The sequence below is a fragment of the Jaculus jaculus genome, chromosome 18 (assembly GCF_020740685.1).
Source record: "Jaculus jaculus isolate mJacJac1 chromosome 18, mJacJac1.mat.Y.cur, whole genome shotgun sequence".
Taxonomy (NCBI): domain Eukaryota; kingdom Metazoa; phylum Chordata; class Mammalia; order Rodentia; family Dipodidae; genus Jaculus; species Jaculus jaculus.
In genome coordinates, this window is record NC_059119.1 from 13,448,596 (window position 1) to 13,474,024 (window position 25,429).

The window sequence follows — 25,429 nt, forward strand, 5'->3', positions numbered from 1 at the left end:
CTGTTGACAAAGCAGTGGCCGCACTCCTCACAGACAGATCCCTCTTTTAAGGAATCTACTTCTCCTGCTGGGTAGACCAAGTGGAGTTGACTTCAGTACGAGAAAATGCAGTTTAAGAGTTCAAAATGATGGGAATATATGATGGGTTAGGGCTGTAGCTCAATGGCAGAATGCTGACTGGCATGTGTAAGGCCCTGGGCTCGATCCCGGGTACAGAGGGAGGTGGGGGCTGGGGAGATGGCCCAGTGCATGAAGCACTGAGCTGTGCACGGGTGAGAACTGGACTCTGGATCCCAGCACCCATGTAAGTGCCAGGTGGACATGTGGCCCACCTGCAGCCCCAGCACTCAATAGGCAGAGACAGGGAAACCACAGGGAAAGCTGGCTAGCTAGACTAGCCAAATGGGTGAGCTCTGGGCCCAAGGGAGAGACCACTCCTCAGTAAACAGAGAGCAACTTAAGATAGCTGGTCCAGCCTTTTAAACACACACACACACACACACACACACACACACACACACACGTACACATATACCTGCACACACGTGCAACCACATGAACACATATACATACTCATACATTCTACACACAAGCAATACAATTATAGATAATATACAAGCAATAAAATTAAAGATAAATAAAAATATAGTCTTATGCCCTTATTAATCATTATTTTTAAATTTTTTAAATTTACTTGGGGGAGTGCAGATAGAGAAAGAGAGAATGGGCACACCAGTGCCTCTAGCCACTGCAAATGAACTCCAGATGCATGTGCCACCTTGTGCATCTAGCTTATGTGGATACTGGGGGAATCAAACCTGGGTCCTTATGCTTTGCAGGCAAGTGCCTTAACCACTAAGCCATCTCTCCAGCCCACTTTATTAGTCATTCTTGGTATCCATGAACTAAACTAACCTTTATAAATTATTTGGCACAACTAAAAGCAATGTAAGTTGTTAGAAAGATGGAGTAGACCCCATTCCCTAAGGAAGGAAACTTCCTGCCATATTCATGGATGCAATTAGACATTTGAATCCCAAAGGCAGGTGACAAAGAACAGTGAATGTATGCCAATTTAAAGTTTCCCCAGCGTTTGGCGTTCATAATCTATTTTACCAACTTCTACTTCACACAGTTACACTGTTTACAGATAAAAGTAACGGTAATAACACTATGTTATACTTAATCACAATGCTTAACTACCTACCTCCCCACCAGGGAAGTAACCGGATGAATGAAGACAGCCTGACAAGCATGTTGAGCTCTTTGGGAAGGCGCTCCCAGTACAAAGCCTGCTGCAGTTAAATAACACCTTTCATCTACGGATCTTAAGTATCTTACAAAGCCCAGCTCATTAACCCTTCAGAACTGTGCTGAAGGGAACCAGAGCTGAGCATTATTATTCCCTCTTAAAAGATAAGAAACAGAGACAGGCTAAGACCACTGCAAGATCAACTGGAGAGCTCCTCGGGCCAGGCCTAGCTCGTAGCCCTTGGATGGCATGACCACGATGAGGTGAGCACGCATGCGCCTCTTGGCTGCAATAACAAACCCGAAGCCAAGAATGCCAAGTGGGGAAGGACTGTGCATATGTAGTCAGAGCAGAGTGTCCACTTGGTTGGGAGGCTGTTAAGAATACGGTAATACGGAATGTCCCTAGAGCCTCGTGGGCTAAATGCTTCATCCGGAGATAATGGTGCCATTTTGGGAGGTTCTGGAAACATTAGGAGGCAGGACCCAAGTGGAAGAAGTTGCATCACCAGTCCCAAGCTCTACTCTGCTTCCTGTCATGAGGGGAACAGCCTCTGCCACACACTTCTGCTGCTGTGATGTTCTGCCTTACAATGGATCCACAATCAACAAAGGGCGTGGGGACTGAAATCTTGGAAACTGTAAGATAAAGTAATAATTCCTTAAGTTGTTTCTGTCAGATATTTAGTCACAGTGATTTAAAAATTGAAATAAAATTGGATTCAGAGAAGTGGTTATTAAATAACAATGTAGCTCAGAAGCCTTGAGAACGGGATTGTGAGGGAATTTGGAAGAACTGGAGCAACAAGCTAGAAAAGGCTTCGCATGCTGTAAGCTCAGCTTGGTGGGTGATTCTGGGGGAAGCTTGGAAGACCAGTGACGGTAGGGAAGCAGGTGGTGAAGGCCAGCTTCCTGAGGCTTCAGCCCGGAACAAGAACCCTAGCAGGGGTCGGACTAGAGGCCATCATGTTACACTCTGGCACGGAACTTGCTGACTAACCTAGCAGAGATTTCAAAGCCGTTCAGCATTCGGTTATGTCAGGGAACAAAACACAGAACAGAAAGACTGAAAACTTCCAGTTTGGTCACAAAATACAGTGTAAAGCTGGAGCTAAGAATCTGGGCATATGGAATAATCCTATAATCCTAACACTTGGGAGACTGAGGCAGGAGGATTGCCATGAGTTCAAGGCCAGCTTGAGCTATACAGTGAGACTATCTCAATCTAACCCACGGGGGTGGGGGGGGAAGTTGGAAGTAGTTTCTAGAAATTTGTGCCATTAAAAAGAAACCAAACTGGGCGTGGTGGCACACACCTTTAATCCCAGTTCTTGGGAGGCAGAGGTAGGAAGAGTTCAAGGCCACCCTGAGACTACGTAGTGAATTCTAGGTCAGCCTGGGCTATAGTGAGACCCTACCTCGATAAAACTGAAAAAAGAAAAAAAAAAGAAAAGAAACCAAGTACTTTGCTTTGGGACAATGGGAAAGATACCTTAAGGACATCAAGAGTATAGATATGTAAGCTCATTTAAAATACTCTCCCTTGAAAAGGAGCAGCAGTTGGATCATGGCTGCAGTGACCCAGCATGCCTGGGTATCTAAACATTGTCAATGCTCAAACTGGAATCAGCCCCTGGAGCCATTCATATGACAGCAGTGTAGGGGAATGAAAAGGCAAGGTTTGGCCTGGAGAGATGGCTTAGTGGTTAGGGCACTTGTCTATGAAGCCAAAGGACCCAAGTTTGACTTCTCCAGGGCCCACGCAAGCCAGATGCACTAGGTAGCACATGCATCTGGAGTTTATTTGCAGTGGCTGAAGGCCCTGGAATGCCCATTCTCTCTCTTGCCCCCCACCCCTTTTTTTTTTTTTTTTTTTTTTTTTTTGAGGCAGGGTCTCACTCTAGCTCAGGCTGACCTGGAATTCACTATGTAGTTTCAGAGTAGCCTCAAACTCATGGCAACCCTCCTACCTCTGCCTCCCAAGTGCTGGGATTAAAGATATGTGCCACCATGCCCAGCTCTATCCACCTCTTTATTACCCTCTCTCAAATACATAAATTTATTTTTTAAGAAGAAAGAAAAGGCAAGGTGGCTGCAATCAAGCACATTTAGGAGCATACACGTAGGCTGTACCCATAAGATTCTTTCTAAATATCATTGTCAAAAAACATAAGTAGGCCTATTTAACTCTCACCTGGAACAAGAAAAAACTAGAAATGTCTTAGGGCTTTAATGTAGCTCCATGATACATCATCCATATAACATATAGGTAGCCCTGAGTCAGATTCCCAGAACCAAAAAAAAAAAAACAAAACAAAACAAAAAAAATTCTGGAAAGAGGACCAGAAAGGTTGTTAGAGCAAAACAGACTTTAATGCTTTTTCAACTGTCAACCTGATTGGACCTAGAGTCACCTAGGAGACAAACCTCTGGGCATGTCTGTGAGGGAGTTTCTAAATTCAGTCAACTGAAGTGGGAAGACACACCTTAACTGTGGGTGGTACCATCACATGGACTTGAGTCCTGGATTGAATAAAAAGGAGAAAGTGGGGGCTGGGGAGATGGCTCAACTGTCAGGGTACATGCCTGCAAAGCCTAACGACAGGGTTCGATTCCCCAGTACCCATATAATGTTGGATGCACAAAGTGGCGCATGCATCTGGAGTTTGTATGCCCTGACACATCCATTCAGTGTGTATGTGTGTGTGTCTGCTTGCAAATAAATAAATAAGTACATTTTTAATAATAAAAAATAAAGGAGGCAGGTATGGTAGTACACACCTTTAATCCCAGCACTCGGGAGGCAGAAGTAAGAGGATCACCACAAGTTCTGGGCCACCCTGAGACTATACAGTGAATTCTAGGTCAGCCTGGGCTAGAGTGAGACCCTGCCTTGAAAAACTGAAAAGAAGTGGGGGGGAGTGAGCTGAGCACCAGCTCTCATCACACTCTGTTTCCTGACTGCACATGCAGGGTGACCAGCTGCCTCACGCTGCTACTGCCAATGGCGTCCTCACCATGATGGACTGTGACCTCTAACTATAAGCCAAAATAAATCCTTCCCCCACTTGAGCTGCCTCTTGTCAGGTATTTAGTAACAGCAAGGAGAAAAGTAACTAATATGTCCATCAATGGCTAGAGCCACTGTCTTGCTCATCTTTTCATTTTCAAACAGGGATGAAACTATATAGGTAACCTGCACTTACAGCTCTCTGCTACTCCGTTTTCAACTGCTTTGATAAAACACCTGTGCTGGGAGCTGAGGAGACGGCTCAGTGGATAAGCGCTTGCCATGCAAACGTGAGTACTCGAGTTCAGATCCTCAGCACCCACGTAAGTGCCAAGTGAGTGTGCGGCCTGCCTATAATCTCAGAGCTCAGGAGACACAGGGACAGGGGCTCCCCAGGGCAAGTTGGCTAGCTAGGCTAGTGAAGCAGTAAGCTCTGGGTTCAAGTAACAGAGCCTCCTCTCTGTAAATCAGGTGGAGAGCATGCATGAGCACATACATGCACCCCACACATGCAGACACACACACATGCAAAACAATACAAGTCGACTTGAAAGGGTTAAAGGCGTATTTTGGCTCATGGCTTCAGAGGTGCCCATTGTGGTCATTCTGGACCCTTGCTTTGGGGCTGTGGAAGCATAAAGCACCACAGCAGGAGTGTGCAGCTAAGGAAGCTATTTTGTGTGAAGAGAGAGAAGAGGGGGTTGGGATCCCAGCCTCTAAGGCACATCCCCAATGACCCCACTTCCTCTAATCGGGCTTCACCTCCTAAATCTTCCACTACATCCCAACAGCTCCCACAGGCTAGGAACCAGGCCTTCAACACACCTTTAAGGGGCACTCTAGACTCAAACTAGAGCAAGCTCTGATTATTACTGTTACTCTTGGATCACAATCCCCAGTGAGCCATTTCAGAAACAAACAAACAAAAAGTTTCATCAAAAGGGGAGAAAAAAGTTAGCTGGGTGTAGTGGTACACATATTTAATCTCAGCACTCGGGAGGCAGAGGTGGGAGGATTGCCAAGAGTTTGAGGCAGGCCACCCTGAGACTACATAGTGATTCCAGGTCAGCCTGGGCTAGAGTGAGATCTTACCTCAAAAACATACACACATACACACACACACACACACACACACACACACACAAAGTTTACTAGGAACCCTAATAATCTTGATAGTCATAATTGAGCCACATTGAGCAATAATGTTTTAAAGACTAAAATGGCAGCATCTACTTCAGAATAAAAGACAATGTGGTTGGCATATACTTATTACGCTTGAGTCATCTCCAAATACAACCCTAAGTCCATCCAGCATGGCCACTTTTAATCTGAAACCTCAGCCTACAGTGATCAGTGGTGTGAAAGTCAATAATAATGCTAATAATAGCCAATAAAAAGAGGACATAATGTACTCATAGAAAGCCTGTGGCACCTCAGATCCAAGGAGCAAGGCCAGAGCCAGTATGTGGGCGGAGTGGCTCTTATCACGGGCCGCCTCTACAAGGAGATGTGGTCACCAGTGGAACAGCTGTGAGGTTCACCCTGTCACATGCCACTCCTCTTCTGTGCCTATCCACGGAAACGATACCGAAGCTCTTGCACATAACGAGAATCTGAGTCTCCACCTCCACTGACAGTGATGACATTTCTTGCACAGAAGAGGGAAACATCCCCCAGTCACCTGTCTGTCTCAGCTGCTGTGTGTTTGAGGGGTGACTGTGGTCTGACCTAGGCAGTGACAGACAGTGAGGGCATGGACACTTTGAAACTCCCTTCAGATAATCACTTAGGGTGAAGTTTTAGGTGTCTGGCCTGCACCTCACTGCTGACATAAGGATTATCAAGTTTAAGGCTCTGTTGGTAAAAGCAAATGACCTATTAGAGAGTGTTTGCTACATGCAAACAGGATGCCAGTCAGTTCTGCTGGGCACCTCAGTATCCAAAGTGCCAAGGGGCTTTCCCTCCTGAAGCACGTTTCCACTGTGAAAAGCAGGAGGAAAACATGGAGGGGGGAGGAGCAGAGGAAGCAGGAGGCCGTGCTGACAGAGCTGGAAAGCCCGAGCCTGACCTCGGCACAGGCCGCCCGCCTGCACATGGCACCATGAGAGCTGGCATCTGAGGTAGGCCACCAGCTGCTCAATCTGTTGCAGTTTCTTCCCCAGACAGAGCTGCTTGCGGCATGGATGTCACTGTCTTACCAGAATAAAGCCCAGTGGCTGCAGGCTAACAGAGAGGCACCTCCACGCCTGTGCCAGCCAACCCTGAGGGCAGCTGCGCTTTGCAGAGCTGACCTAAGCCATGGTTCTGCAGATAGCTTTCCTGAGAAGAGTCCTAATGCTCACTCCAGTTGGTTAGCACGCTCATTTTCTATTTCCTGTCTGGCCACCCCCCGGCTCAGGTATTACTCATCATGGTCCCTCAAACAAATGTACAGAGGGGAAAAAGTGCTTCATCTCTGCCATTCACAGGAAGGAAGTGCAAGTCAGCAGAAGTGAAGCCAAGACCGGCCACTAGAGACAACAGCCGAAGTGACTTCTTGGCCTGGGGCCTTCCTCAGGGAGGATGGGCATCCAAGCTCTGACTGTGAGAAAAAGAAGGTGAGAGAAGACACTGAGGTCCAGTCCATCTCCACTTCAACTTTTCCAATGTGGGACGGCATCCAGAAAAGCAGATAGGTGTCCCTAGGCAGCAGAAAGTGGCTGCACACATATGAACAGTAGCTGTCTTAAGTCATAGCTGGGCCAGGAACAGCTCCCTGTTAGAGGGAGACAGGCTGCTGCATGCTATCAACTAAGTCATTTTCACCTCATTAGACAAGACACGGTAACTCCGTCCTCTGTCAGGAGCTGGGAAACAAGAGCCTTTGGCGACATCACCATAGCTTCATCCATTGTGACACACACTTATGCTTGACAATCCAGCTCAGACAGCCTCTTTCCCCTTTGTGAAGGTGTGGCTAGATGTCAGACAAACAAGCAAGCAAACACAAAAAGGATTTGGAAGAAAGAGGGAAGGCTGTCATGTCCAAGCATGCCTTGGGGAGTTTAAGGCCATTACAGTCTAAGAAACCCAAGGTAACCTCAGAATCAGAGCTCTGCTGAGCACGGCAGGGCATGCCTTGAATCACAGTATCCAGGAGGCTGAGGCAGAGGGTTTGCTGGGAGTTCCAGGTCAGCCAGGCCTAGAATGAGACCCTGCCTCAAAAAAAAAATCCAAAAAAATTTTTAAGATTTTTTATTGATTATGGGAAAAAATTTTAATCATAATATTACTTGATTTATACCAACTGTTTTCTTACTAGCTTTTAATCATGGATAATAATGCTTACACGTCAGCAGTAATTCTGAAACTGTTTCAAGGCTGGGATTTTTTGCACGTATGCATGTGGTATGCATGTATACATGTTCATATGTATGTGGGCAAATGTGTGTGCAGATACACATGTGGAGACCAGAAGTGAACACTGGACATTTACTTCAATCTCTCCCTCTTACTTTGTGTGTGTGTGGGGGGGGGGGGTCTATCTACAGGTACGTGTGTGTGAGGGCGCACACACAGGATGTGGTCTATCTACAGGTATGTGTGAGGGAGGGTGCACACACAGGATGTGGTACATCTACAGGTACGTGTGTGTGAGGGTGCACACACAGGATGTGGTCTATCTACAGGTACGTGTGAGGGAGGGTGCACACACAGGATGTGGTACATCTACAGGAACGTGTGTGTGAGGGCGCATACACAGGATGTGGTCTATCTACAGGTACGTGTAAGTGAGGGTGCACACACAGGATGTGGTACATCTACAGGTACGTGTGTGTGAGGGTGCACACACAGGATGTGGTATATCTATAGGTACATGTAAGTGAGGGTGCACACACAGGATGTGGTATATCTATAGGGTACATATGAGTGAGGGTGCACACACAGGATGTGGTATATCTATAGGTACATATAAGTGAGGGAGCACACACAGGATGTGGTATATCTATAGGTACATATGAGTGAGGGTGCACACACAGGATGTGGTATATCTATAGGTACATATGAGTGAGGGTGCACACACAGGATGTGGTATATCTATAGGTACGTGTAAGTGAGGGTGCACACACAGGATGTGGTATATCTATAGGTACATATGAGTGAGGGTGCACACATAGGAGGCCACCAGAAAAAGACCCTGATGCCTCTTCTACTGCTCTTCTGCCTTATTTTCCCAAGACAGGCTCTCTCACTGCCAATGGAGCTCTGTGTTTTTTGGACCAGGGAGCCCCAGATCTTGTTCCACCCTCCTTAGCACAGGGGTTACAGGCAGGCGCAACCACACCTCAATTTTTAGGTGGGTGCTGGGGTTTAACTCAGATCCTCCTGGGGGTTTCTTAAGTATTTTATTTATTTGCAAGCAGAGAGAGATAGGAGAGAGACAGAGAGAATGGGCACACCAGGGCCTCCAACTGCTGCAAACAAATTCCAGGTGCATGCGCCACTTTGTGTTTCTGGCATTACATGGGAACTGGAGAGTGGAACCCAGGTACTTAGGCTTTGCAGGCAAGCACCTTAATTGCTGAGCCATCTCTCCAACCCATAATCCTCATGTTTTCACGAGTGCTTATACCAGCTATACCATCTCCCTAGGCTCCAACCTCAGTCTTTGAGACAAGATCTCCCTCACTGAACCCAGAGCTCACCAGTTATGCTAGACAAGCTGGCCAGCAAGTCACAGTGATTCCCTCCTGTCTTAGTCTCCCCAGTGTTGGGATTACAAGCCCACACTATAACTGCCACCACTTTATGTATGTTCTGAGGATCCAAACTCAGGTTTTTATGCTTGTGTGACAAGCTCTTACCCACTGAGCCATCTTCTCAGCCCCAGATTTAGACATTTCTTAAGAAGGTATCATAGCTTTGTGGTCCTATGAACTTTACTTGTTTTATTTACCTTTTTAAAAAATATTTTATTTATTTGACAGAGAGAGAGGGAGAGAGAGAGAGAGAATGGGTGCACCAGAGCCTCCAGCCACTGCAAAGGAACTCCAGACGCGTGCTCCCCCTTGAGCATCTGGCTAACATGGGTCCTGGGGAATTGAACCTGGGTCCTTTGGCTTTGCAGGCAAATGCCTTAATTGCTAAACCATCCTCCAGCCCTATTTACCTTTTTCTACCAATACTCTTGAACTTCTGGAATAGCACTTAGCCACTGTTGGCACAAAGGCATCCTATCTAATGCTTTCGTTCAGTCTGGTGTTTAAATAGCAGGATGCTCCCGAGAGGATGCTCCCTGTCACCATCCATGTTTACGTTCTGCTACTGCTTTGTTCACGCTGCAGTCAAAACCATGTCACTGGAGTCTAAATGTACAATAAATATTATCCAGTCCAGCTGACCTGGACCTCGCTCTAGTCTTAGGCTGGCCTCAAATTCAGGGAGATCATCCTACCTCTGCCTCCTGAATGCTGGGGTTAAAGGCATGTACCACCATGCCCAGCTATTTAGTCGTGTGTGTGTGTGTGTGTGTGTGTGTGTGTGTGTATATGTGCAAATTTATTTATTTAGTGGTTGTGTGTGTATACTCATGCCACAGCACATATGTAGAGGTCAGAGGAATTGTCTGTACTCCACCTTTTTTTTTGAGCAAGGGTCTCCTGCCTGTGACTGGCTTTACATGGGTGCTGGAGAATGGAAATTTGCCAGTAGTATTGCAAGAAAGCACCTGTAATTGCTGAGCCAGCTCCTCAGCCCCTACTCAGTCTAAGAAATGAAATTCTGGCACATCCACAGCATGGATGAACTCTGCAAAAAGGACAAATGTATAGTCCTACTCATGAGGTCCCTATGTAGTCAAAACAGTGGCTGAGAGAAGGGAGGATGCAGAGGAGAGGATAGGAGAGGACGATGTTTGAGGAGACAGAGTTTTTTTTTTTTAATTTTATTTATTTATTTGAGAGCGACAGACACAGAGAGAAAGACAGATAGAGGGAGAGAGAGAGAATGGGCACGCCAGGGCTTCCAGCTTCTACAAACGAACTCCAGACGTGTGCGCCCCCTTGTGCATCTGGCTAACGTGGGACCTGGGGAACCGAGCCTCGAACCGGGGTCCTTAAGCTTCACAGGCAAGTGCCTAACCGCCAAGCCATCTCTCCAGCCCGAGACAAAGTTTTAATGTGATAAATGCAACAGAGATTTCCAGAAATGGATGGTGGTGACTGCTACACAACAGTGTGAATGAACTCAGGGCCAGTAAGTCATATTTTAAAATGGCTACAGTGGTTAAGTCTTATGCATGATGTCTATAGTTCACAATTTTAAAAACTTCAGTGGGGCTGGAGAGATGACTTAGCAGTTAAGGCACTTGCCTGCAAAGTTGAAGGACCCAGGCTCAATTCTCCAGTGCCCATGTAAAGCCAGATGTGTAATGTGGCACATGCATCTGGAGTTCTTCTACAGTGGCTAGAGGCCCTAGTGTGCCCATTCTCTGTCTCTTTCTCCCCTTGAAATAAATAAATAAGAAAAGTGTTTAAATAAAGACCTACAATGGGACTGGAAAGATGGCTCGGTGGTTTCAGGCACTTGCCAGCAAAGTCAAAGGACCCAGTTTCTATTCCCTAGGACCTGCATAAAGCCAGAGGCACAGGGTGATGCATGCCTCTGGAGTTTATTTGTGGTGGCTGGAAACCCTGGTGCGCCCATCTTTCTTTCTTTCTTTCTCTCTCTCTCTCTCCCCTTTCAAATAAATAAATATAATAAGATATTTTTTTAAATAAACTAAAATGAGCCGGGCATGGTGGCACATGCTTTTAATCTCAGCACTTGGGAGGCAGAGGTAGGAGGATCACCATGAGTTCAAGGCCACCCTGAGACTACATAGTGAATTCCAGGTCAGCTTGAACTAGAGTGAGACCCTACCTCAACCCCCTCCCCCCCACAATTTATTTTTGTTTATTTATTTGAGAGAATCAGACAGGGATTGAGAAGGAAAGAAAGAGAGAGAATGGGTGTGCCAGGGCCTCCAGCCATTGCAAATGGACTCATGCACCATCTTATGCATCTGGCTTACATAGGTCCTGGGGAATGGAACCTGGGTCCTTTGGCTTTGCAGGCAAGTGCCTTAACCGCTAAGCCATCTCTCCAGCTCCAGTGAGTGTGAATTTAAGAGAGCCAGAGAAGAGGCAGCACGTGAGAACAGCCGCCACAGAGCAGGGGGGCTGCATATTCTCCAGAGTGGATGCTGGCTTCTGTCAAAACTCAGCCAGTTGCTCGTTTTGAGTTTCATTTTAATGATGGTTCACCTCACTGACAGCTGTGCCTTCATTAGTGTCTTAAGACTTCACTTTCCAGACAATGCAACACATGAAATAAATGCAGAGGCAAAGTTCTGCTGAAGCACTACTTGCATTTGAACTGCCCTCCCCTTGGAGCATCAGATAAGAAAGTAAGAAACCGGCTGGAGTGCCCTAATTGCTGTAAGGAGCAGCCCAGCCCAGCAAGAAGTCCTTCATACCCTTGAAACACAGGATATACCTACTACTAGAAAAATATGAGCGGCCCTAGTAAATTTCTGCTATTTCCTGTTTTTAAGAGTATTTTGTTTTTGTTTTTGTTTTTGTTTTGTTCAAGGTAGGGTCTCAGTCTACTCCAGGCTGACCTGAAACTTCCTCTATAGTCCCAGGCTGGCCTCAAACTCACAATGATCCTTCTACCTCTGCCTCCCAAGTGCTGAGGTTAAAGGCATGTGCCACCATACCCTGGAAGAGTTTTGTTTTAGGGCTGGTCAGAAGGCTTAGTGGTTAAGAGGCTTGCCTGAAAAACCTAAAGACCCAGGTTCCATTCCCCCAGAACCTACATAAGCCAGATTCACATGGTGGCGCATGTGTCTGGAATTCATTTGCAGTGGCTACAAGCCCTGGTACACCCTCTGATACATTCTCTCTCACTCTCCTTCCTTCCCTCTGAAATAAATAAAATTAAAATAATTTTTTAGGGGCTGGAGAGATGGCTTAGTGGTTAAAGCATTTGTCAGCAAAGCGTAAGGACCCCAGTACCCAAGTAAAGGTAGATGTACAACGTGGCACATGTGTCTGGAGTTTGTTTGGCTAGGAGGCCCTGGTATGCCCATTTTCTCTCCCTCTCTCTCTCTCTCTCTCTCTCTCTCTCTTTCTCCCTCTCTCAAATAAATAAAATATTTTAAAAAAATTACAAAAGAGTTTTGTTTTAAATCAGGGAAATTGGAGGTGGAGCCATGTTTTATCATTAACACAGCAAAGAAAAAACATTCAAGAGGGCTGAAGAGATGGTTCAGCAGCTAAGGCACTTGCCTGCAAAGCCTAATGATCTGGGTTCAATTCCCCAGTGCCCATGTAAAGCCAGATGCACAAAGTGGTGCATACATCTGGAGTTCATTTGCAGTGGCTCAAGGCCCTGGTGCACCTACTCTCATTTTCTCTCTCTCTCCTTGCAAATAAATAAATATTTTTTAAAAAGAAAAAACACATATTTGAGAAGCATTTTCTTATCATGCTCTCCTTCCTAAACTTCACATCTTACTGATAGTTATGCTAATTATAAATCCACTCAGGAGGTTGATGCAGAAGATGGACAAGGGTGGGAGGAAGGGAGAGAGCAAAGGAGGGAGGGAGGAAGAAAAGGGAATTTGATCCCCAATCCTTCTAGCACCTCCAAAAAGAGCAACACAAAAAACTGCTAGAAAAGAATCAAATAAACATAATTTCAATAGTATTGATTCAATAACTATTATCAACTATTGATAAACTATTAGTATTTCTTAAGGGTCTGTTAATATGTGTACCAACAGTGGTCATGAGGCAAAGGCAGGAGGATCACAAGTTTAAGGTCAGCATGGGCTACACAGCAAAACCCTGTCACAGACAGAAGTGCATCATGCCTGATCATAAAGCAGAATTGTGTTGGGGGAGATAAAAGATAATTAAGCTGGGTGTGGTGGCGCACACCTTTAGTCCCAGCACTTGGGAGGCAGAGGCAGTAGGATCGCCATAAATTCGAGGCCACCCTGAGACTCCATAGTAAATTCCAGGTCAGCCTGAGCTAAAGCGAGACTCTACCTTGGAAAACCAAACAAAAAAAAAGATAATTAAACTCCAAGCTCTAAAACAGGGTCCATATACTTCTGTAAAGGGCCAGATGGCTATATTCTCTACCACAACTGTACCAAATGGACCATAAACAAGTGAGGATGGCTTTGTTCCAATACAATACAATGAAATTCAAAATGAGGTTGGTTCTTGCAATGCTGGAGATTGAAACCAGGGCCTCGTGCTCTACACCAGCAAGTGCTCTGCCACTGGGTTAAATCTTTGCCTTCAAATAACAGTTATTTGAAATGTATATAATTATCTTATGCCCTACGGTTTTTATTCTTCTCATTGGAACAGGACCTTATGTAGTTCAGGCTAGCCTCAAACTCATTATGTAGCTAAGAATGACCTTGAATTCCTGACCCTCCTGTACCTAGGCCCTCAGTGCTGGGCTTACATGCATGAACCCCCACACCTGCCTTATGATGTGCTGGGTACTGAACCCAGGGTTTCATGCATGCTGGGCAAGCACTCTGCCCACTGAGCTCTGGCAAGTCTTCATTTGTTTGCTTGCACCTTTTTTTTTTTTTTTTTTTTTTTGAGGCAGTCTCACTATAGCCCAAGCTGACCTAGAACTCATGGTGGTTCTCCTACCTCGTCCTGCTGAGTGCTGGGATTAAAGGCCTTGCTTGTAGGTCTTCGTCAGATGTGACCTCAACCGCTGAACTGTCTAAAGAGAGTTTCTGGTCTGAGTGTACAACAACATGCGGTACACTATATTAGGATGTGATCTCAACCACTGAACCATCTCTGGTTAAGACTGGGCCTTAATTATGTAGCCCAGGTTACCCTTAAACTCTTGATCCTCCTGCCTCAGCCTCCCAAGTGTTGAGATTACATGTGTGTATCACCACATTCCCAAACTGGAGAGATACAGAGGAACATAGAATCATACTTTACCACAGTAGAAAGGAGAGAAACAAACAGGAGGAAACACTGAGGTATAAGTGACAAATGCTGGCAACTATGTGGACAGGTTACAGAACAGCTGCCTAAAAGCTGCTGGAGATGGCAACCGGGAGACTCACAACTCATCCAAGTGCTGAGACAAAGTGACTGTGGATGGCTCAGAGCTAAAGAAGGCTCTCTCCCTCTCTCTCTCTCTCTCTCTCTCTCAGATGACTGTAGAGGGCTCAGAGCTAAAGGAGGCTCTCTCTCATGACTGTGGAGGGCTTGGAGCTAAAGGAGGTTCTCTCTCTCTCATGACTGTGGAGGGCTCAGAGCTAAAGGAGGTTCTCTCTCTCTCTCTCTCTCTCTCTCTCTCTCATGACTGCGGAGGGCTCGGAGCTAAAGGAGGCTCTATCTCTCATGACTGTGGAGGGCCCAGAGCTAAAGAAGGCTCTATCTCTCTCTCATGACTGTAGAGGGCTCAGAGCTAAAGGAGGCTCTCTCTCTCTCATGACTGTGGAGGGCTCGGAGCTAAAGGAGGCTCTCATGCTCCTCAAGTCTCAGAGAACGCTGTAGAAGAGGGGGCATAAAGAATGCAAGAGGCGGGCTGGAGAGATGGCTTAGCGGTTAAGCGCTTGCCTGTGAAACCTAAGGACCCCGGTTCGAGGCTCGGTTCCCCAGGTCCCACGTTAGCCAGATGCACAAGGGGGCACACGCGTCTGGAGTTCATTTGCAGAGGCTGCAAGCCCTGGCGCGCCCATTCTCTCTCTTCCCCCTCTATCTGTCTTTCTCTCTGTGTCTGTCGCTCTCAAATTATTAATTAAAAAAAAATTAAAAAAAAAAGAATGTAAGAGGCACAGGATCAAGAGCAGTGCTCTAGAATACTGTCTTCTATATACAACGCAGTGGCTAGAGGCACTGGCATGCCTATTCTCTCTATCTGCCTCTTTCTCTTTCAAATAAATAAATAATTTTTAAAATTAAAAACACATTATTCAGGGCTGAAGAGATGGCTTAGCAGTTAATCGCTTGCTTGTAAAGTCTCAGGACTCCGGTTCAAGGCTCGATTCCCCAGTACCCATGTAAACCATATGCACAAGGTGGGGCACGCATCTGGAGTTCATTTGCAGTGGCCAGGGGCCCTGGTGCATCTCTTTCTCTCTCTCTCTCTCTCTCCCTCCCTCTTTCTCTCTCTGTTGCTCTCAAATAAATAAATATATATTAAATTTTTAAAAATGCTTTAAAAAACATCATTCATATTGATACCCCCAAGGCATACATCTAACAAGATATATGTAAGACCTGTGAAAACTCTACTGAAACATATCAAAGAACTAAATAAGTGGAGAATAATGTCATATTTGTGGACAGAAAGATGCATTATTGTCAAGATATCTGTTCTTCTAAATTTGATCTATAGATTCAAAACAATCTCAATCAAAATCCCAGAAAAGCTATCTTATGGATATAAATAAACTGATTCTAAAGTTTCTGTGGAGAAGCAGAAGACCAAAATAGACAAATCAATATTGAAAGAGAACAGTCGGAGGACTGACGCTGGCCCACTTCAAGACCTACTGCGAAGGTTTAGAATTACAACTGTGTGGTCTTGACAACAGAATAGACAGGTAAGTGGGACACAAACAGAGAGCTCAGAAATAAGCCCCATAAACACAGCTAAGCAATATTTTAATTTTATTAGTTAGTTTTTTCGAGGTAGGGTCTCACTCTAGCCCAGGCTGACCTGGAATTCACTATGTAGTTTTAGACCGTCCTTGAACTCATGTCAACACTCTTACCCTCTGCCTCTCACTAAAGGTACACACCACCACACTCAGCTCTTCTGCATTTTATTTGGAAGCCAACTGCCACTGTGCCTGGCTCTGCAGGAGCTGCAGTCAATGACCAATCTACTTCCAGCAAGAGGGTGAGCAGTTCCTTCCCTGAGCGCCCCTTCTCCCCCACCCCGCCCCCGCGCTACATCCTCGGGGCAGCTTGATTTCTCCAAGCACACGCTGACCACCGCCTGAGGTAGCACAAACAGCATTTTTTTCTGGCTATCTCTTAGAAATGGAAACTCTTGGAGGAGGTGGAGGAGCGTCATCCTATCCAATTGGCCTCGGTCATCTTCACTTATACATCCCCTTTTGGAGCTGTCAGTCTGCCACAGAAAACACCATAATTGAGTGTGTTTGCTCCTTTATCTGCTTTGAAAAAGCACATGAGAATGAGTCTTCTTTCAAACATCTTTTCTAAGGAAATTCATATTTGAACTAAGAATAACCAGACACTGGTCTATTACAGCTGCAACTCTCAAAAGAGCCGTACAAAAGAAAAATGGGGCTTCTACCTCAAAAATCATTAGAGATTTTTATTTCTTATTAAGGCACCTAGAACACATCATATTCCACTGGGCCAAAAGGACCAATTTTCTTCACAGATTAGAATAGCAATTGGTGGCTGCTCATTAAATTCTTACAGCAATGAGCAATGACTTTCTCTTTGAATAGTTGATTAAGCTGACTTTTTCCCAAGGCTCCCTCCCATCACTGGCACTCCTGCTCCACGGCCTTGGTACTGTGAGTACGCAGCACACATGCTTGGCTCCTCAACAACCAGTACAGTTAACCTTTCTGGTTACTCCAAGTCAGGTCCTATCTTGCTAGTGAAATTGATTTTTCTTTATTTTTAAATTTCTTTTTTCATTTTCTTTCTTTCTTTCTTTCTTTCTTTCTTTCTTTCTTTCTTTCTTTCTTTCTTTCTTTTCAGAGACAGACAAAGAGAAAGAGAGAGAGAGAGAGAGACAAAGAACACACCAGGGCCTCGGCCACCACAATTCAACTCCAGATGCTTCCACCACCTAGTGAGCATGTGCAACATTACATGGGTACTGGGGAACTGAACCTGGGCTGGCAGTCTTTGCAAGTGCCTTTAACCTCTGAGCAATCAGCCCAGCTCAACCCCCCCCCAACACACACACACACTCTTTTTAAGGGTTTCAGAAGCCAGCAATCTTCGTATTCTAGTTGACTGAGACATGATCATTTTTGGAAACTCCAAAAGGTGACCTATCACAGTTACCTAGCCAAGCATGGTGGTTCACACCTTTAATCTCAGCACTTGGGAGGCCAGAAGGAGGATCACCATGAGTTCAAGGCCACCCTGAGACTACATAGTGAATTTCAGGTCAGTCTGGGCTAGAGTGAGACCCTACCTCAAAAAACCAAAAAAAAAAAATTCATACATATATATATATAATATACACATTGCTATTACCTTATATGTTAGGGTGGAGGTAATTATTGCAGCCCTACAGCCCACAACTACCTTCCTTTTCTTTTATTTTTGGGGGCAAGCCCAATAGACTGCCTTTTTTTTGGGGGGGTTTTTTTTTTTTTTTTGAGGTAGGGTCTCACTCTGGTCCAGGCTGACCTGGAATTAACTCTGTAGTCTCAGGGTGGCCTTGAACTCACGGTGATCCTCCTACCTCTGCCTCCCGAGTGCTGAGATTAAAGGCGTGCGCCACCACGCCCGGTTTAGACTGCCTTTTTAATGTAATAGTGAGAGAGAGAGAAGGAGGGAGAGAGGAAGAACTGGCATATCAGGGCCTCTAGCCATCAAACTCCAGACGAGTGCACCCCCTTGTGCGCATGTGTGACCTTGAGTGCTTGCATCACCCTGCATCTGGTTTATGTGGGACCTGGAGAGCTGAACATAAGTGTTTAAAGGTGCTTCTTTTCCATACGTCTCGCCACCATTTTATATTGTAATTGCCCATTAACCATCCGTACCCCTCAAAGACAGAGTTCAACATTATCAACTATATCATTATTGTTCATCTTCAAAATCAGTAAGTATTTAGTTTAGTGTCAGTCTTATATCCAATACAAAAGTCTGCTTGTTATTTTGGTGCTGGGGGTTAAACCCAGGGCTTAGCTCATGTGACATATGTCCTCTACAACTGAGCTACACTCTCAACCACAAATTCCTAATTAGTTACCATTTCAAACTAGCTGATGCATCCACTGCACTGTTTACAAAACACGTTTTAATGGCTGTTACCCCAGTTGAGATAGCTATTCCTCAAATGCTGCAGTGTCTCAACCTAAACACTGCGCATCCTTACGAGAGGCGAGAAGCGGAACACGGTAAATGTGCATGGTTCCGGCCTTCCTGTTCTGCTTCCAGACTCTGTCACTCACTACAAGAGCCTCTGGCAAGTCACTTTAACCACAGGAGAAGGTCTCCGATCCCTCCCTGGGCCAGCTCTAGGACTGATGAGGTGTGAAGAGTACCTCTGGCACAGCTGAGCTTGCCGACACTAGAGGGAGCTACATTCATGTCATCACTGGGTAGTTCAGGATCTTTCAAGGAAAAGCATCCCCTTCCCTTTGGTGGTTTTAGGAATGGAACCTGGAGCCTGAAGTATGACAGACATCATTTCTGTCACTGAGCTACAACCCCAGGCCAACAGAAAGCGTATTTGAATGAAAAGCTTGTCTGAATGGGAGAAACTCGGTTGCAAGTGAGAATCCCCAGGTTCTCGAGCACAGCCCCTCACGCCCAACTCACATGACAGGCTGACTGGGCTTTCACTTTAATTCCATGAGAACCCGGTTGGCTGTAAGGCATTCCTAAAACTTTCTCTCTTTTTCCCTTCCCTTCCCCTTCATCCCTTCCCTCTCTTCCCTTCCTTCCCCTCTCTCCCTCCTTCCTTTCTCAAATTAACAACAACAAAACGAGAAAAAGCCTTTTGTTCTTGTTTTTGGGTTTTTTTTTTGTTTGTTTATTTTGTTTAGAGGCAGGTCTTACTCTACCCAGGTGGGCCTCAAACTAACGATTCTACCTCAGCCCCCTGAAACTAAAGGCATGTGCCATCACACCAGCTTTACCTTTAGAACAAAACAAAACAAAACAGGGCTGGAGAGATGGCTTCATGGTTAAGGCGCCTGCCTGAGAAGCCTAAGGACCCATGTTCAACTCTCCAGGTCCCATGTAAGCCAGACACACAAAAGGTCACACAAACACACAAGGTCGCATATGCACACAAGGTAGCACATGTGTCTGGAGTTGATAACAGTGACTGAGGCCCTGAAGTGCCAATTCTCTCTTCTCTTGCTCTCTCAGTTGCTCTCACTCTCTCACATAAAACAAAAAGGCCAGTCTGTTAGGCTTGCCTCAAAAATAAGTAAATAAACAAACAAACAAACAAAGGCACATGCCTTTAATCCCAGCCCTTGGAGGCAGAGGTAGGAGGATCATTGTGAGTTCAAGGCCACCGTGAGACTACATAGTGAATTCCAGGTCAGCCTGAGCTAGAGTGAGACCCTATCTTGAAAAACAAAAACAAAACAAACAAACAACAAAAAACAAACTCTCAAGCCTATGATTCTAGCCCTAAGAAGGTGAAACAGCAGGATTCAAGGTTATCCTTAGCTACAAAAGACCTCTAGTCAACACACACATACACACACAATTAATGCAAATTTCCCAAACAAGGGAGATAGAGAAAGAGAAATATTTGTATCACATAGACGTTGTGGCCTAGGAGAAATAATGAAATCAGTCCAACTGAATTCATCAGCAAGCTGCCACTCACACCAACCCTACTTCACAAACAAGAAAACTCCTAGTCAGATTGTGGTGGTGCACACCTGTAATCCCTGCTACTAGGGAGGCTGAGACAGGAGGATTCAAGGCCCAAGTTCAAAGCCAGCTTGAGCAACTCAGTGAGAACCAGTCTCAAAATAGTAGATACCACGCTGGGAAGATGGCTTAGTGGTTAAGGCGTTTGCCTGTAAAGCCAAAGGATCCCAGTTCGACTCTCCAGGACCCACGTAAGCCAGTGCACAAGGGGACGCATGCGTCTGGAGTTCAGTTACAGTGGCTAGAGGCCCTCGCAGGCCCATTCTCTCAAATAAATAAATAAAATATATTTTAAAAAATAATAGATACCAATTTTAAAAGTTAAACTCACACATACAAATCCCCTAAAATAATAATAATTGACAGACAAACAAGAAAACCACTCAAAAGGAGAGAGACAGGAAGAGCCACATAGCTCTGCAGGGTGGAGCCACAGGGCTGGCCACAGTGAATGGCCCACTGGGCTGTGGAGAAGCTCTCAGCTGTTCCAGAGTAACATCATCATTGGAGGCAATGAGGCTCTAATCCCAGGTGCTGGGGTTAAAGGCACATGCCACCACTCATGGCAAGTCCTTGCTCTTAAGTGTCATAGATTTTTAATGTAACTCAGAAAAGCAAGGCCTCAACAGTCAGACATGCATTACCCACTTTTTAGGACACAGACTGCTCTGAGTAAAATTAGTGACCCTGAAGAAGAGTTCTGTAAGTGAAGAGAATAAGCTACTAGATCCACATCTTTTTTTTTTCATTAAAAAATATAAACTCAAACCTGTAGAAATGAATACAGAGTAACATTCAGCAGGTTCAAATCAACTTGTTCCAAGGATTCAAATAGCTGGGAAATGTTACTCTTTGTTGAAGCACCAATTTCAAGTACTCTGCAAGTATCAAAGCCTAGAGAGTCCTCTCTCTTTTTCTCTTTCATTGCCCCTCCATCTCTCGCTCCCTCCCTCCCTCTCTCACTTTTTCTCTCTCTGGCATTAAAAACATTTTACCTGGACATGGTGGTACACACCTTTAATCCCAGCACTGGGGAGGCAGAGGTAGGAATATCACTCTGAGTTCAAGGTCAGCCAGGGTTAGAGTGAGACCCTACCTCGAAAAGCCAAAAACAAACAAACAAACATTTTATTAGTCCTTCATGAAAAGCATGAGGTGCTAAGAGGTGAGTCACCTGATTTATTTCCTCCCTTATTTAGGACTTCCACTTCACTCTGCTTCATACTGACCTTTAAAATGTTTCGGCCATCAAATGATTCTCTTTCCTTGAAAATATATTTGCCGTCTGCTGTGTAGAGGTTGTATCTGCCTTCAGCTATAAATATTCCAAAGACAACGTTAGAAAGGCTTGGGTAATTATGTTTGCATTCTTGTGAATTTCTATAGGCAAGCTAGCAAACTTTTCGTTTTGTAAAGTGGCTCACTGGGGGAAGGGCCGCGGGGCCAGGCCTCCAGGGCCTGCAGTCACCATCCCATCCGTGCATGCTCACTCACTCAACGGTCGCAAAGTGCTAACTGTATATACACCTTAGTAACCACTCCACTAGCTACATCTTAGGCAAATAATGTCTCCTCCATGGACCTCAGTTCTCCATTTATGAAGTTGGAAGTTGGACTAAGTGACTCCCAGGCTCCTTGCCATCTGCAATCCTAAAATAAGCTGCATGCGATGTCAAATTCGTAAAGACACACAAGTTCACATATTAGCTGGTCAAAATTGTTGGTGCCCAGGTTTTGGGTTGACTTCAGAACTCCCCACAAATGAAATGGAGCTCTTTATTGCCACCCAATTACCCTCACAGACATTCTACACAGGGATGCTGCAAATCCATGACCTTGGCCTAAACAAAGCGGGGCTCTAGCTGACGGAGTTAATTTAGGTTGCATGTCCCAAAGATGTCCTTCAGGGACAGCAAGAGGAGGAATATCAAAGGAAGGAATAAAAAGTCTACACAGAGAAGCGTACAGGGAATAGAAAGTGCAATGCACCGTCAAGAATTATTTAATTTCCAGAATATTTTCTGATATATCAACTCTTTCCTGCCCAACGATTGAACTTCAAAAGTATTCATATTCCTCCCTTTGAGTATGTTCTTTTATCACACAACACAGGTCTGCAGAGTGTCAGTCAGAAATTATGTTTTATCCAGAGTTCTGGGGACGCCAGGAACATAATACATTTCCAGCTGTGCATACGGCTTACCCCAGACCTGTCTCCTAATGAGGGTGTTCTCCTAATCAGGGCAGCTAAAAGCTGTGTGCAGTGGCACATGACTGCAATCCCAACACTGGAGAGGGGAAGGCAGGAAGATCAGGAGTTCAAGGTCATGCTCAGGTACATACTAAGTTCAAGGCCGGCCTGGGCTATACAAGATCCTGTCTTTAAAAAAAAAAAACAAACCTGCTTCCTTATTAAGAAAAAAGAAAACATTGTTTTGAAAAAAGTAAATTACAGCAAATAATATCAATTAAAATGTAGAAATTGGATTCAGAGCCAGGCGTGGTGGTGCACACCTTTAGTCCCAGCACTCGGGAAGCAGAGGTAGGAGGATCACCATGAGTTCCAGGCCACCCTGAGACTACATAGTAAATTCCAAGTCAGCCTGAGCTAGAGTGAGACCCTACCTCGAAAAAACAAAACAAAGAAATTCGATGTAGCTCAGTTGATAGAGTGCTTGCCTAGCAAACATGAAGCAAACCCTGGACTCCATGCCCAGCACTGCATAAAAATGGAGTATGGTGGTGCATGCCCGTAATGCCATCACCCAAAAGGCTGAGCAGGATTAGAATTTCAAGGTCATCCTTGGCTACAATTCAAGTTTAACGACAGCCTGGGCTTACATGAGACCCTGTCTCAAAAACATAAGGAGAAAACATTAGCAGATCCAAACAGCAAAAGATGAACCAGTTTCTCAGACAGCCATTCACTGAAACCTCTACCTAATCTCCCACGGCCTCGCTGAGCACAACCATGCGGCCTGCCGCTCCACACGGACTTACCATCGGGGTCTTTCCTGAGCAGTGTGTTCATGACTGTAGCATGCAGCTTCACACTGTTCCACTCTTTCACTATCAGTCCCAGTGCCTGAAAGCGTTCCAAAACTCGATCCACTAGTTCCTGTAGCCTGAAGAAGATGAGTAAATGCAGACATGTTAGTAAACTCTGAACCCCGGCTGCTAATCCAGCGTGTGTGTGGAGTGTGAGTCACTGTGCAAAGCCGGGCAACAGCAGAGGAAGAGACGCCACCACCGTGGGGCACAATGTCTTGTCAAGAAGACAGAAACAAATCATCCCCGGGTGTGGTGGCTCACCTGTAACCCTAGCACCCAGGGAGCGAGGCAGGGAGATCCTAAACTTGAGGCCAGCCTCGCTTACAAACAAGACTATTTCCAGAGAGGAGAGGAGGACAATCGTCGCACTACAATCTGGTGTTGAAAGACTGATCCACTCTGCATGGAGAGGGTCACATTGTCCCTGGGGACTTAAGAATGGTCTTGAAGGATTACTACAAGATTCGCAGACAAAAACCAGAGAAAGATGAGCACTTCAACAGGGCGTGGTGGCACACACCTGTAATCCCACACTCAGCAGGCAGAGGTAGGAGGATCACTGTGAGTTTGAGGCCAGCCTGAGACTACATAGTGAATTCCAGGCCAGCCTGGGCTAGAGTGAGACCCTACCTCGAAAAGCCAAAACCAAACAAAAAGGGTACTTCAAGCAAAAAAAAAAAAAAAAAGCCTGTACAAGATGACAGCACCAATGGACGTCTGCGGCGGTCATAAAACAGCCAAAAAGCCTGCGGGCGGGCAAGACGTGACCCACGGCCGCAGGTGAACGCTGACCGGCAGGGTGCAGCGCTTCCTTCCAGGTGAGGGCAGACTGGAAGAGCGGCAGCAGCGCATCAGTGACTGGCTGCCACTTATAACTGGGAGGAAAACCAGCCTTCACGCACTGCCCGGTACTAAGCAACCCTTCCTATCTGCTGAACCACTGCACCCGCACAACAAATTATTTACCTCTAGTTCACCAGGGCGGAATCTAAGTCGCTGAGGAGCCATGACACTTGGACAAGGTCACATGATTACTAAGCAGCAGATCCAAAAATTAACTGGGACTGAGGATGGAGCTCAGTGGCACACCACATGAGCGAGTCCCTAGGTTCAATTCCAAGCAACCCAACCCAACATACATAGAGAGAGAGAGAGGGAGGGAGGGAGGGAGGGAGACAGAAATTACCTTAGGGACTAGAGGTACAATTCAGTGCTAAAAAATATGTGCTTAGCATGCACAAGGCCCTGAGTTCAATGCCAGCACTGAAACCATTCTTTTTTATTAATTTTTTTAGTTGGCATACAAAATAATGGGTTTCTTTAAGACATGTGTTTTCACATGTGTATGTCATTATCTTTCTTCCTATTACTACTACTACCCTGCCTTCCTACTACTTTCCTTTGACTCTGTTCCCTCATCCTTTGTTAATTAATTAAAAAAATAAGGGGCTGGAGATATGGTTCGACAGTTAAAGGCACTTGCCTTCACAGCCTGACAGTCCCAGGTTCGATTCCCCAGTACCCACATAAAGCCAGATGCACAAAGGGGTACATGCGTCTAGTTTGTCTGCAATGGCAAGAGCCCTGGTGAGTCCATTCATTCTCATTCACTTATCTCTCTCTTCGTACTAATAAATAAGTAAAAATATTAACGAACTTTTAAAAATAAAGATCAATTTTTAAAATTAGAATGCACGCAGTCTGGCTCGGAGTCCATGTTCTTAAGGATGACACTGTAAATGAGGAAATGACCAAGACCTAAACTGTGGCGGGGCAGGGCAAAGCGGTGAGCACTGACTGAGACGAGGGGACTCACTGGGCGCTGCCCCACCCCACACTCAGGGCAGCCTCAAGGACAGGATGAAGGTGAGTGGCTCCCAAGCCATGCATCCCGGCCACCTGGCTCACTACCCGAGATGGGGAGAAACAACGGCTGGTGTTTGAGCGTCTAACAGGGGTTCATCTGCCCACGTGGCACGGTGTATCCAGTCAGACATTTGTCCGCAGAGGGAGACAGAAATGCAAGCACAGAGCTCTTGAGAAAAACCTGGGCAAATGAGAGAGCTCTGGGAGTGCTCAGTGTAAAAGAGCCGTTACAAGCCTGGCAGCCTGGAGGTGTGGCTCACTGGGTAGACGGCTTACTTGCCCGCACAAGACCTGGATTCCCTTGAGCAGTCAAAGCACCCCTTCCTGAGCAACACAAATGACACATGGGCGTCACCACACCTAATTTTAGAAAGGCTGAAAGGAGGATGCCACAGGGAATGCTCAGGACAGGGCAACGCTAGGGGAAAGCTCAGGAAAAAAAAAAAAAAAAAAAAAACACCTCTCCTCACTGGAGATCTTGTCAGTAGTTTCGCTGGCACACTGGAGAGTGAAGCCTGTGAGCCTGTGAAAGAGGGTCAGGGGAGAAAGCAGATAGGGGAGTCAACAAGTGCACATTGCACATTACTCTTAAGAAATTTGAGGGGCTGGA

General features: G+C 45.7%; 1 protein-coding gene across 4 annotated transcripts in view; it reads right to left on the reverse strand.

Moving 5' to 3' along the window:
- Ascc1 (activating signal cointegrator 1 complex subunit 1) overlaps nucleotides 1-25,429 on the reverse strand; it is an 89,904-nt gene that overhangs the window by 18,613 nt on the left and 45,862 nt on the right. For all 4 annotated transcript variants that reach the window (XM_045137817.1, XM_045137815.1, XM_004657898.2 and 1 more), the window contains exons 8-9: nucleotides 22,903-23,027; nucleotides 21,132-21,217 (exon numbers count right to left, since the gene is read on the reverse strand). In XM_045137817.1, coding sequence (XP_044993752.1) covers nucleotides 21,132-21,217; nucleotides 22,903-23,027 — 211 coding nt within the window. The remainder of the gene's footprint in view (nucleotides 1-21,131; nucleotides 21,218-22,902; nucleotides 23,028-25,429) is intronic.